Raw genomic sequence first — 13,516 nt, forward strand, 5'->3', positions numbered from 1 at the left:
TGGTTTGGATCATCAGAGCAATGTGGGCCCACACTGTTTGTGCACAGCGCACAAACATTTTTCTCATATAAAATATTACATGATTTGACAGTCCCTTCCATAATGGGATCAGATGAATAAAAAAAAATTACACTATACAAATCTAGTATACACAGAAAAGAAATAAAGAATGCAACAATAGGAAATTAATCACATGAAATAAGTGCCAATTACATCCAAGCCCTCTTATACACTTTCCTCTAATAGCATGCTGCTTGTATATTCCAATTACATATTTTCCTCTTATAGCTTGTCGCTTGTATATACCAATTAAGTCCTATGCTTGTCTCTTATACTCTTTCCTAAAGTACACCCAATACCTGCTCCCTTATACACTTTCCTCTAATGATTTCCCTTTTAAATTTGGATGAAAAAATCATTAAAAAAAAGAGAGAAAAGAAATTCCAGTGTTCACCGGGAATGAGATTTTCCTAGAAAACAAGAAAATTTTTGATATGGGCACAACCAGGTGTTTGATAATAGGCATGAATCCAACTTACCAACCAACTGTCAAATGAAAGTAGGTGATGCAATATTAACCGTTTATTTTCTCGTCTTTAGTCAGCCTCCTCATTCTATTTTGTTTTTTAGCTACTTTCTCGCATCCTCTTCCTCAAAGTACATTTGGCTGCGTGTAATTTTTGGGCAGTGATAAATTGACCCCCCAAAATGATAAATCGACTCCCCATGTGTCTATCTCTCTCCTCTTTCTCTAACCCAGAGGAGAGAGAAAGACACATGAGGAGTCGATTTATCATATTTGGGAGTCGATTTATCACTCCCCTAATTTTTTCATCAGTTTGATACGGGCACAGACAAGATGGATCCTCAAGCTATCAAGTGTCTTCTTGGGGTACTCTCGAGATTAGAAAGGTTATAAATATTTTAGTCATACTTTGCATCGTGTTTTAGCCATATTGATATTACTTACTCTCAGTGAGTGTCCCTTCTTTTTTAGTTGAGAGTTATTTGCTGATGTGGATTTGAAATCTTTGTCTCTTCGTATGCTTGTTGTTGAGTCTCCATATTTGATTATGATCACGACTGGAGTCTTGAAGTTGCCCATCACTTAAGTATGTGATGTCGGCTGTGGAGAAGATTTTAGAAGAAGAAGAAGAAGAGAAGAATTGGGGAAGAGAAATAGAAGAACACAAGAGGGGAAGAAGAATTCACTCCATTCAATTGTATTTCATGCAAAGTTACCAATAAACGTTGGTTTATGGTTTTAAATAGCCAAATACAACCTACAAAAATAGAGTCATACTAAAACTAAAACTCTAATAATTAGAAACCTACTAAAATAGAACTCTAATAGATTAAAAGACTAAAATATCCCTAACAAAGCTAATAATAACATAAAGGTCCCTGTGGGGCCTAAATAATAATAATAAAAAAACTTTATGGGCCTCTCGGAGGGCAGCCCCTTCTCGAATAGAAGCACAAAGGGAGCCGATCTCCATCAGTATGTCTTCATGGACATTGACCTCCATCAAGTGAAGTGTCATTACCACCGGCCACTTTGACGCATGCAGAGCCCATTTAAGTAAGTTCTTTACCATATGCTTCTTCTATTCTAGTCTGTCATCACCATGATCTTGATGTTCCCTATTACTCAATAGATCGAGGACTAAACGCACATGTAATTCCATTGTTTATCCTATTGACAAGGTTATTTCCTATGCTTTTTTGTCCACTTTTCATTGTTTTACTTTTATGCCGTCTTCTTTGTTGATTCTTAAATCATTACAGGAAGCTCTATTTGATCATAGGTGGAGGACAACAATGGAAGTTGAGATGTAAGCCATCCATAACATCATTACTTGGTATCTTGTTCCTCTTCCTTGGTGTATGTTGATGGCATTATCATTTTGAGAAAAGATGTTAAATGAATTGAGAAGTGAGATATTTCTTCATAACAAGCTCAGCACCAAAAGACTTAAGAAAGCTTCAATATTTTCTTGAGATTGAAATTGTAATATGTGACTGTGAGATTAATTTATCACAAATTAATTGATGTGTTGGATTTACTAGAGGAGACATAATTTTTAGGCTCAAAACCATTTGAGACTACAATGAATAAAACTGCTAAACTCAATCCTAGTCCAGGAGAGTTACTAAATGATCCAAGTGGATACTCAATACATCATCTTGTAGGAAAGTTGAATCGAGTGCCCATCACCAAATTAGATATCTTGTTTTTAGTGAGCATTATTAGCTTATAGAGTTGCTTAGACATCCTTATTGAGAAGCTGTAATGCAAGCCATGAGATATCTCATCAGAGCTCGCAAGCTTGATTTGTTGCATAAGGCTAACAAACATTCACAGATCACTAGGATGTATACTACTACCGATTGGACAAGCTCATCTCTCAGCCAAAGGTTCATTATTGGCGATTGCACCTTTTTCGGTGGCAGCTTGGTGACATGGAGGAATAAGAAACAAAGTGTGATAGCTCCCTCAAGTGCAAAAGCAGTGTATGAGGCCATCACTCATACTACATGTGACTTGACTTGGTTAAAGACTTTACTACAAGAGTTTGTGAGTTCAAGTGAAGGTACCTATATAGTTATTTTACAACAATCAAGTTGTACATGTAGCCTCCAATCTAGCATTTCATGAATGCACTTAATCATATTGAAGTGGGCCATGTTGCATGGGAGAAGGTTATGAGTTGCGGCATATTTACTCCACTTGTGAAATTAGGGGATCAGTTAGCATACTAGTTTAGTAAGTTAGTCAAGCGGCGTGCAAATACTATATACACCAAGCTGGGATTATATGATACATATTCCTTAGGTTCAGGGGAAGCATTGAAATATCATTATAGTGCAGGAACATTTCTCTCCATCACATTTTTAGTATATAAATACCGTAGCGTAAGTGAGAGTATTGATTCTCTCTCACCATGTGATTCTCTTCCCTTTTTCATCCTACAACATTAACAATTTTATCTACTTATCAAGCTGATAAATACAATGGAGAGATTGACTAGTCTGTTGAGTCTTGCATACGAACTAGTGGCAGTTTGCCTCCATACATCTCTGGGAGCTGGTTCTCATCAATATCTTGCAGCAATGTTGCCTTGAGGTTTTTATTCTCCACAAAAACAATCTGCGAGTATAAAAAAATACAACAAAATGTGTCATTTACATGAAGAAAGTAGTTAGTTACATAATTCTCAAATAATTTTTTTTTACTGTCCCTTCTAAACTTTAACAGGCCACGAATAAATAAAATTTTTTTCCATATTTTACAAATTAAATTGCAAATCTTATTATGGATTAGAACCATAGTAAACCAAATCTGACAAATAAGTTATCAATTCTCTCATATATCATTTGTAAATCCCGTGACAAATTCATAATTATTGAAAAAATAGTGGTAAAAACCAAACCCACATCATAATCTGGCAAACACATGCAATTAGTGATCCTTCCATGTTTTTTTGTCCTATAGAGAAACATGAATATCTATTATAGATATTTAGAAACACAAACATGTATAGTAGATATGCAACCACGCGTTCCAATTTTTTCCAAAACATTTCCCAAATTTTTAAACATTTGTCTCCCCGAATTATTCCCAGATCTGAACTTTGTAACCATGCATTAAACACCCACATTTTGTACAGAAGTACCTTCATTATTAGTATAAAGGGGCGGAGCCAGGAATTTACACTTGGGGGGGGGGGAGCAACCCCACGCTATACTGCCCCTGCTAGTATACATATACTTTTTTGAAGTATTTTGGAAGTATGGATAAAAGATTAGAAATGCCCAACATACTTCACCAATATCCTATACTCTTTTTACTTCTACCTATGAGATACCACATGGTTATAACCAATTGAATCCTTAAGAGGAAACACTGGGCCATTTTCCTGTTTCAAATACCATCTCTGATGTGGGTTTAATCCCACATTAGTTGCTACTCAGTTTTATTCTCAGCTCCTTGTCATATAAAAGAGCCAAGGCCCCTCTATAATCTCATATGAGAGTACACTCAGGTCAAATCTAGCTCCTCTATAAAAATGGGTTCTCCTAGTATCATAAAAGATGCATCTTACCTCTTGACTGTCTTATCTGCACCTTAGTATAATAAGAACCCCATCTTGACCTAAGCCTCACAATGAAGGTTTAAACTGACTTGATAGTATCACGAGAGATACATCTTGATTTTCTTGATGGCATCCAATTTTTACTAGAGCTATATTTTGACTAGACTCTCAATAAGAGGATTACACTGACAGTGAACCGACCAATTCCTTCCAGTGGACGACTAAGGCCCTGTTCGTTTGAGATTGTGCCAACCGATTGTGAGCTCCAAACCCTATTATTGGACTAAAACACAAACATAATTTTTAGTCCAATACTCTGTTTGGGGCTTACAATCAGTTGTCACAATCTCCAACAAACAGGTCCTTAAGATTCTGACAATCGATTGTGATTCCAATACTGATTATTGGACTCAAAAATTCGCTTACTAGACAAACATAAAAACACAGCCCATTTAATTGATAAATATAAAGCATCATTTGAGAATGAGAATGTACCTTTTTCTTAGTGTTACTGTCAATAAACGGGTACACGATCTTCCATAAAGTCCAGAATAGGTAAGGCACATGGATCATAAACAACTTGCCGAGCCTTTCTGGGTAATAACTCTGCCATGATTGAATATTGAATCTATACTACGTTAGTTCAACTTGTACACAATTATTTCTCCTTAATACATGTAAAGAGCAAAACAAATGGAAAATGCCCAAGAATGTTGTGGAATGAATGATGAACATAATGAAGAAGCTGTGAAAGGCAAAAAGAGAGGGGAGAGGGATCACTAAGGACCACGTGAATTATATCTACCCTACATTAAAACAATAAATTTCAGTTGTGATTTTTTATTTTACAGTGGTTATGTTCTAGTTCAGCGTTTTTTATCTTCGAATGCTTCAGTTCAGTCAATTTGACTTGGCAAGTTTGTGGGGAACTCAGTTGAGTTCTAAACCTTGTCTAACATTTGGAGTTAAAAGGTTTATGATGGAATTATAAACCTGCATGATGTCAAGAGCTGCTATGCACGCACGGACGTCACAATTTGAATATCCCCATCCTTCAAGATCTGCGATTGTGACAAACTTTTCCTGTCCGTTTGGCATACTGTGAGAACAAAACAATGTTAAAATGAAAATCACAGCTCTAGCACCTTAACCTCTAACCTATGAGAAGAGGAAAATGAAAAGAAATCAGTAAGTGACCATGACATAATCACAAAGACAAGAAATACCTGGCACACAACTTGTCAAGAAGATATACAATATAACCTGTGACAATAATGAGAGATTCATAATTAAGTGAATGGAGGATAAGTACAAAATGTTTTAAAAATCTAAAATTGCCCAGTCAAATAGACTTGATAAAGACTAGATCAAATTAAAGATTTAAAACCATAACTTGCTCTATACAAAACCTGAAATAACTCAACCAAACTCATTTTGTACTACAAAAACTCTGCTATCTAATCTGAAAATTCAGAAAGACTAAACATAAGGATTTTAAACTCGATAGACAATATCAAGTATTAACTAGCTCAGGCTCAGGCCTCATTTATATACTGAGCTTCGATTTTTTAAAGCAAAACTAATTACACAGTTGCTGGAAAGAAAATACATACACTTCAACTCGTCTATATCTCTATTGTAATAGTTATGTTTAGCACCAAAGAATACTCCAATGCGGCGCCCCTTCTTATCGAATCCTTGTACAAACAACTTTTCCTCTGCGAGCTGATTATGGATATCTGCCTCAGAAATGAAACCATTGGGGACAGCTGCTCTCCTCCATTTTAGGAACTTGAGGAATAGGGAAGAGGCTTTTCCAATGTCTAGATCACGTGCACGTAAAAATCTTCTGAGCATCAAATCATCTACTTCCTGCATAAAACACACACTAGTAATAAGTTCACATTCACAATAGTAAAAACCAAGTATTGTTAAATGGGAACTCAAAAAATATGTCACATATAACTGTATTGAGCAACAGGCATGCATAAGAAAGGTGAGTGAAGCTCAAACCACCAGAGATGAAGTGTTTAGCTCTCTAAAAAAAAATAATTCAAACTGCATGCATAAACAAGAAAGTCCAAAGTAATTCTTGGACTGTTTGCTTCCTTAAAAATGTTGAGAAAGATTTTAATTTGACGAATCATTTCTTTAATTTTTTGTACACGAGGATGAGATTAGTTGGGTGGAGAACCAAATCTCACCAGGGGTGTACAACTTGCATATCTTATCTCAGAATTATACTCGATGCAGAGTTTGTTTTTTCATTGCAAAACCAATCATATATGTGGTTGGAATGCATTAATGTGTAGGGGTATTTTTGTTTTATCCTTTTTTATTCTTTCATATTTTGTTTTGAATCTTGTGACAAGTTCTAGTGGTGGTGTTTTCTAACATTAGATTCATGTACTTTTCTGATTGTAAGTTTGTAACATCAATCTGTGGGTGTAAACATCAGAGTGAGATCAAGACAACACGTGGGCCGTGCTCACGATGTTTTGCAAGATCAATGGTCTTGATTTCACACACATGCTCCCTTATTCAACCTGTAAGACCCTAAAATCCCCTCTTACAATTGATCATAAAATGGACTTTCTACGTACATGTGCTTCTTTTGAAAACATCACATTAAAATCATTAAATAAAGGGAAATGTTATCAGCGCAACCATATTTTGATGTTTGCCTCAACTAACCTATGCTGTCTTTTAGTATTTAAAGCCTGTCAAAAGGTTATTACAGATCCCCAAAAAGCTCTCACATAAAAAAGAAGAGACTGAATAAAGGTGAAGAACAGAACAGAGCACTGAGAGAATAATGAGTTTCTGTATTTGATGCCTTGACATATATAATAGAGTACAATATATAGACATTACAGGAAAAATTCCCTTGATTAAGGGAAGAATAAAGAGGCAACATAATATACAAAGAATATCTTGTGACTATACATGAAAAGGAGAAATATCTATACATGAAATGTCAATGGGCAGTGCGGATGTGATGGCCGGATGTGATGGGCTTGCCATTATTAACTGTGAGAATTACAAAATGTGGTATGTGGCTTGTTGATCATTGCCCCCTATGTCTTGCGGATGGGGAATCTGCGGATCATCTATTCATGCATTGTTCGTTCAGCCGGTCTATATGGGGTAGCATATTTCTGAGATTTGGGATCAGCTGGATTTTTCCTAGATCTATTGAATTGTTGTTGCAACAATGGAGCTTCATGCCTTGGAAGAAGAAAGGGTTAATTTTGTGGGAAGTATGCTTGCTTGGCACTTGGTGGGTGGTATGGAAGGAGAGAAATGTGCGGGTGTTTGAGGGAATGTCCAAGGCTCCTCATTATCTTTATATGCGGATAATTGCTTTCGTTATTAATTGGACGAGATGCCATCCATCTTTCCAGTTTGTCTCAGCGTTTGATCTTTGGGAAGGATGGGGGGTGGTGTGCTTGAGTAGTGAGTGGGCTAATAAAGTTGTGCAGAGATGGGAACCACCGCCTCAAGGAGTGTTAAAAATAAACTTCGATGGTGCTTGCTTTGGGAATCCTGGTCCAGCTGGGGTGGGAGGTTTATGTCGTGATGATGCCGGCAAGGTTCTTTGGTCTTTTTGGGGCCCTTTAGGTGTGACTGACGCTACGGAGGCGGAAGTCCAAGCGGCTTTCAATGGCATAAAAAAGGTGAGTAGGGACCGTCTGAAGAGTGTAATTGTTGAAAGGGATTCGTTTAATGTTATCCGGTGGCTGAGGGGTGGGGTGGCTCCACCTTGGAGGTTTTTGGATCTTTTTGACGAAATGGAAGATATATTGGCGGAATCAGATATTGAGTTGATTCATGTTAGAAGGTCTGTTAACGAGAAGGCGGACGCTTTGGCTAGAAGAGGGGCGGTATGCATCTCGATGAATTGGTCTGATCAATTTCCTATTTGATGGCCTAGTCATTTTGTAATTAGTTTTTATTTTTTATTTTTTGTTCTGTATCTTTGGGTATTCCCTTTCGGGTGTCCCTTCTGTTTCTTTAATAAAATATGCCATTTCAACAAAAAAAAAACTCGATTTTACTGCCATCTTATATTACTCTACACTTCTCGGTGCATTGATCCACCTCGAACGAAAATTTCTTTAACAATCTCTCTACACTTCGACGGTCACTGTAACATCGATGCAATCACAACACCCACGATCACCCTACCCATCCTCCGAACACTCCAACTGGAGCTCTGATTAGGGATGCAACTTGGGTCGAGCACAGCCCGAACCCGACGGGTTGAACCCGATTTTTTGTCGGGTTGGGTTGGGGAATACTCGGAACAAGTTGGGTAAGGGTTAGAAAATAGTAACCCGAAGACAATTCCGGTCGGGTTAGGGTTGAGCGTCACGCAACCCGAACCCGACGATTCAACTTTCTTTTAATATTTTAATAAACTTGAAAGTTGAAATCTACTATAATAAGCTGGGATGAAAAGAGGAGAGTTTTTTCGATTTTTTTGAAAATCACGTGAGAATTACACGTCACATTTCTTGACTTTTTTGAACAAATGCACCCATTCAACTCATCTAATTTCAATCCTACCCCCCCTTTATGCTTTTAACAAAGGCACCCATTAGATCATATAATTTCAATCCTACCCCCTCCTTTATGCTTTTAACAAAGGCACCCATTAAAGCCCTATAATTTCGATCTTACCCCCCTCCTTTATGGTTTTTTAATTAATAATTAAAAAACTATAGGGTGATCTTGACCATCCGATTTAAGATAAGAGGAATTATGGAAACATCTATAGATTGGAGGGCTAGGATCGGCCTATGGAAATGATTTTTGGGGCACAACCTATTTATGTTGTGTTCCACCACATGGACAGTTTGGATCAACCTATGACGTGGTCCGTACAGTTCTTTGTCGGCCCGTGCATCGCACGGGTTTTTTACTAGTACAATTTTAAAACAAGAGAAATTATAACATCTGTCACTTCTAAGTAGGGCTGCAACTCGAGCCGGGTTTTACCCGACCTGACCCGAAAATAACCTGGGTCGGGTTCAGGTTTCATGGTTTTCGGGTCGAGCCGGGTTGAGCATTCAAAAGCCCGCATGAATCTCGGGTCGAGCCGGGTTTGAAGGGGCCCGACCCGACCCGACCCGAGTTACATAAGTTATAGTATGTACATTTTTTTCTATTGTTAGTTACAAGTTAAAAGTGAAAACCCACGCACCTACTGTTATTGTATGTGAGTGTAATTTCTACTTCTATGAGTTGAGTTGATTCAAGCGTTTGATTCAGCATTGTTTGATTGTAATTACAACATTGTTTGATTACGGCATTGTTTGATTCAAGTGTAATGTGAGTGTAATTTGTACTTCTATGAGTTGAGTTGCCTTGCCAAACAAGAATTTTCCTTAAAAAATTGCGTCAACGTGAAAAAACTTGACCCGGCCCGACCCGAGATATATCATGGGTAGGGCCGGGTTTGGGAATCGTGGGTTTTCCGAAAAAAAACCTGACCTGACCCGACCCGAGATATTTCTCGGGTAGGGTTTGGTTCTCCAAAACCCGACCCGCCCGACCTGAGTTGCAGCCCTACTTCTAAGGCTTGCCATGCCCATTAAATGTGTTCGTCTCTTATCTATACGCATATTAATGACAGCAAGAATATCTTCTCATGCACATTAATGACAGCAAGACTATTCTCCCATGCGCATTAATGACAGCAAGACTATTCTCCCATGCTCTCTCTCTCACGCTCTCTCCCCTTGCTTATTTCTAGTCTTCGTCTTGGATGGTTTTTCATGGCCGATTTTTTTTTCATTTATTTCTGGTCTTGGTCTTCGATGGTTTTCCATGGCATATTGTTTTTTATGGTAATCTCTCTCCTTTCTTGTTTCTGGTCTAGGTCTTGGATGGTTTTCCATGGATGATTGCTTTTTTTCATGGTAATCTCTCTCTCTGTATCTTGTATCTGTTTTTTCAATCTTACTTGCTGAGATTTCGTGTGAACCTGGAGACAAATGATGGGCAATAGCTTGACTGCATGGAGATATGGAGATTTTACAAGTCTAAATCCGAAGATCTAGAGATTGCAGAAGTTCTCCAGGGGTGAGGTCGGGCCGGGTTCGGGTTGAGCCTATGCTTCTTCGGGTTGGCCTCAAGCTAACTCAACCCGAGTTGCACCCATAGCTCTGATACCACTTGTTGAAAAAATCTGCTTAGCAAACCCGATCCGATCGAGCACAAATAAGCACAAAAGCACAAGCAAACGCAAGCCACAAGATGAACATTATTGAGATTTTACATAGGCTCTGTTCACTTCTTTTCCCCGGAAAGGAAAGGATTTTGTTTTCCTTTTCTTTCCAGGTGACGGGGTAGAAGGAAAAGGAATCCAGGAAACTAAGGAAAAGGTTTCGTTTTCCTTGGAAAGCCTCTTTCCGATATATTTAATTAGAAACCAAATCTCGAGTAACAGGGAAAAAGTCAATTTCCACATCATTTTCAGCTTTTAAATAAGAAATTACACATCTGATTATATTTTTCCCAGTAAAAGAAGTGAACACGGAAATTCTGCCTTGTCAGGGGAAAAAAAAGTTCTTTTCCAGGAAAAACAGCACCAGGAAAAAGAAATGAAAGGATTTCGTTTTCCTTTCCTTTCCAGGTGACATAGCAGAAGGAAAAGGAATCCAGGAAAATGTTTCGTTTTCCTTGGAAAGCCTCTTTCCGATATATTTAATCGGAAACCAAATCTCGAGTAACAAGGAAAAAGTCAATTTCCACATCATTTTCAGCTTTTAAATAAGAAATTTCACATCTGATAATATTTTTCCCTGGAAAAGAAGTGAACACAGAAATTCTGTCTTGTCAGGGAAAAAAAAAGGTTGTTTTCCAGGGAAAAGAAGTGAACAGAGCTATAGTTCGGCCAATGCATACATCCACAGGCAAAGAACATGATCTTTTCCTATGAAAAAAATGTATATAAGGATTAGAATAGATTAAAGCCAAACCCACAAAAACCCGCAACCCTTTCATTGCTTCTCAACCCAAGACCGTACACCGAGAGAAAACCCACAAGAAGAAACCAGGAGGAAACTCTCTCCTCTCTTTTCTTTCTTCTCTCTCTCCCTTCCCTCTCACTTTCTCTAGCCGCACACCCCAAGTCTCTTGCCGAACTGTCATCACGCAAAAGTCTTGAACCTTTTATAATTAGGTTTCCTAAAACCTAGAGAAACAAAACTTTCTATTTTGGCTCTTACCTTCCACAACCAACCCACGGTGGTGAGAAATAAGGCAGCTTCCCAACCAGGGGCGGAGCTAGGAATTTACATTTGTGGGGGCTGGTGGTCATGGCCACTAACTTACATGGATAGGGTGTGTACCACAAATGAGGTCTATAGGATCATCCTAACCCATCCAAAAGTGGAGGGAAAAATGAACAGATATTTTCTCCACAGATCTGCCCAGTTTTTCCCTCCACAAATGGAAGGGTTAGGATGATCCTATGGACCTTAATTTTTTATAGACACCCTATCCGTGTAAGAGCTTTTCAAATGAATGCTTTGGATCACCCCAAAAATGTGGGCCAACATGAGTTTTTGAGCTCGAGCTTAGAAACACTTTCCTCTTTGTGTGTATATGAGAAGTGGTAGGGAACTTTTGGATTTTAACAAAGGGAGATGATAAATTCGCACCCCCCTTAAGGATTATTCGCACCCTTGAAATTGAGCTGACTTAAAAAAGCACCAAAAAGTAGGGTAACGTGAATAGAATTTAACGCTTTTTGACGTCAATTCAGGTTACAGGTGTGCGAATTTATCATCTCACCTTAACAAATTTGAATCACTGTTTTGTGCAAAATAGGCCGTGAGCCTTCATACTTGTCTTTTGGTTTATAGTTTTTGTAAAAATCGTAGATCAAAGGTGGGAAAGTTATATTTGGTTTTTGGACTGTGAATTTCTTATTTCTTATTCTTGTGCTCGCACTAGAACACTACATAGAAAACTACGATCCAAACCACCCCATAAAGGAAAGAACAGAAAAATAAAGAAAGATAAGGAGGTAATGGAAAAGAAAATCACCTTTGAAGTTGGGTCTTCTCTCTCAACAAAGACTCTCATCAAACCCACTTTGTTCTTCTCCACATCACTGCCCCAAGTTTCTCTCTTTCCATCCTCTGATGGGTCTTTGGAATCCATGAGAACTGTGGTGAAAATCAGTTGGTCTTAAAGGAATAAGAGATGGGTCTAAGAGTTGAAGCTTAAATAAAATAGCAAACAACACCAATGAGTTGAAACTTCAGCTCTCCTTTGGACAGAACGGCAAACATTTGGCCATAACTAAAATCATTCAAAGTTGATAAGTGACGGCATTTAAATCTCAACTACCTGAAAATGAAAAAACTAATAAAAATCACAAACCCATGACAGTTACGTGGCTCTCATAGATGTTGATAGATATGAAGTTGTAGAAACCCCCCGTTTGGATGCCGAGAAGATTTGGATTTGGATTTCTCACATTTGCAGCCCTTTTTGCATTGTAATTTGGATCGGATAAAATTCTTGGATTTCTAATTCAGCGGCTGACAGTGAAAAAATCAGATTTCTAAGTTTGCTGTGGAAATAAGAAATTGGAAATCCACAGAACTGGGAGTTTCCTTCACCCTCTTTGCTCCACAACTTCTCCCCTCCACTAGGAAGTACCCCCTTCCCTCTCTGTCTCCTTCTACATCAGCTGGCGGATCTATTCATTTTGTACTCAAAACTCAATTCCAAATCCAAGTACAAAATGGGAGGTATCCAAACGGGCCCTTAAAGTTCTATCAAAATTACACAATCTGCATCCTTTCTTAAAACTCTGCTCCGTTTGGTTGCCAGTTAAATGTTGGTTCCAGGAAGTTTTAGTAAAATTTTGGTACCATCCCATGTTTGGTTGTCTTTTAGCACTAGGTTTTTTTTAATCCCACTCTTGTAATGATTGCTTGTGTGGTGAATTTTTTAATCCCACTTTTGTAATGATTGCCTTTTCATCCCATCCCAAAATAATCCCAGGAACCAAAAATAAGCTTGAGAAGAATTATTTTTCTTTCCAACAGTTCAAGCAACCAAACAAAGTTTTTTTTCCCCACCATAGTCAGGTCAACCAAACATGGGATTTTTATTTTACCGGGATACTTCTAGGACTTTTTTTTTCGCACCAATCTCCTGGGATTTTTTTTCTCCCACATAAATCCCAGGAACCAAAAAAAACCCGGCAACCAGAGTTTTTTTTTTCTGGGGGGCAACGTGTAACGGCTATATAATGTTGGTTATTATATTGAGAACGTTTAAAACTCTTCTCAAACGTGTATCATATACATAGGATGGAACACATGGGGATGGGGAGTAAAATTAACTACAAGTGCCTGTACGGATAAAGGTCAAACATCAAACTGATATTAAGC

General features: G+C 38.0%; 1 protein-coding gene across 1 annotated transcript; it reads right to left on the bottom strand.

Annotated features, from left to right (window-relative positions):
• Nucleotides 1–2,772: 2,772 nt before the first annotated feature.
• LOC143860551 (uncharacterized) lies at nt 2,773–12,411 on the bottom strand. Its single transcript, XM_077371240.1, has 6 exons — nt 12,156–12,411; nt 5,711–5,969; nt 5,324–5,360; nt 5,091–5,196; nt 4,593–4,703; nt 2,773–3,151 (listed from the first exon to the last, which is right to left on the bottom strand). Exons 1-6 carry the CDS (start codon nt 12,270–12,272, stop codon nt 3,029–3,031), a joined length of 753 nt encoding a protein of 250 aa, XP_077227355.1. The 5' UTR covers nt 12,273–12,411; the 3' UTR covers nt 2,773–3,028.
• Between the last annotated feature and the right edge of the window lie 1,105 nt (nt 12,412–13,516).

Source organism: Tasmannia lanceolata, unplaced genomic scaffold (assembly GCF_043159265.1).
Source record: "Tasmannia lanceolata isolate RefF3 unplaced genomic scaffold, GAP_Taslan_0.1 ptg000037l, whole genome shotgun sequence".
Taxonomy (NCBI): Eukaryota; Viridiplantae; Streptophyta; class Magnoliopsida; order Canellales; family Winteraceae; genus Tasmannia; species Tasmannia lanceolata.

Excerpts from the sequence above, each read along its gene's own strand:
- LOC143860551 (XM_077371240.1), bottom strand. The coding sequence starts at position 12,272 with ATGGATTCCAAAGACCCATCAGAGGATGGAAAGAGAGAAACTTGGGGC. Across the intron at positions 5,970-12,155 it reads GAGAAGACCCAACTTCAAAG|GAAGTAGATGATTTGATGCT; the intron begins GTGATTTTCTTT and ends TGTTTTATGCAG. Across the intron at positions 4,704-5,090 it reads CAGCTCTTGACATCATGCAG|AGTTATTACCCAGAAAGGCT; the intron begins GTTTATAATTCC and ends CAATCATGGCAG.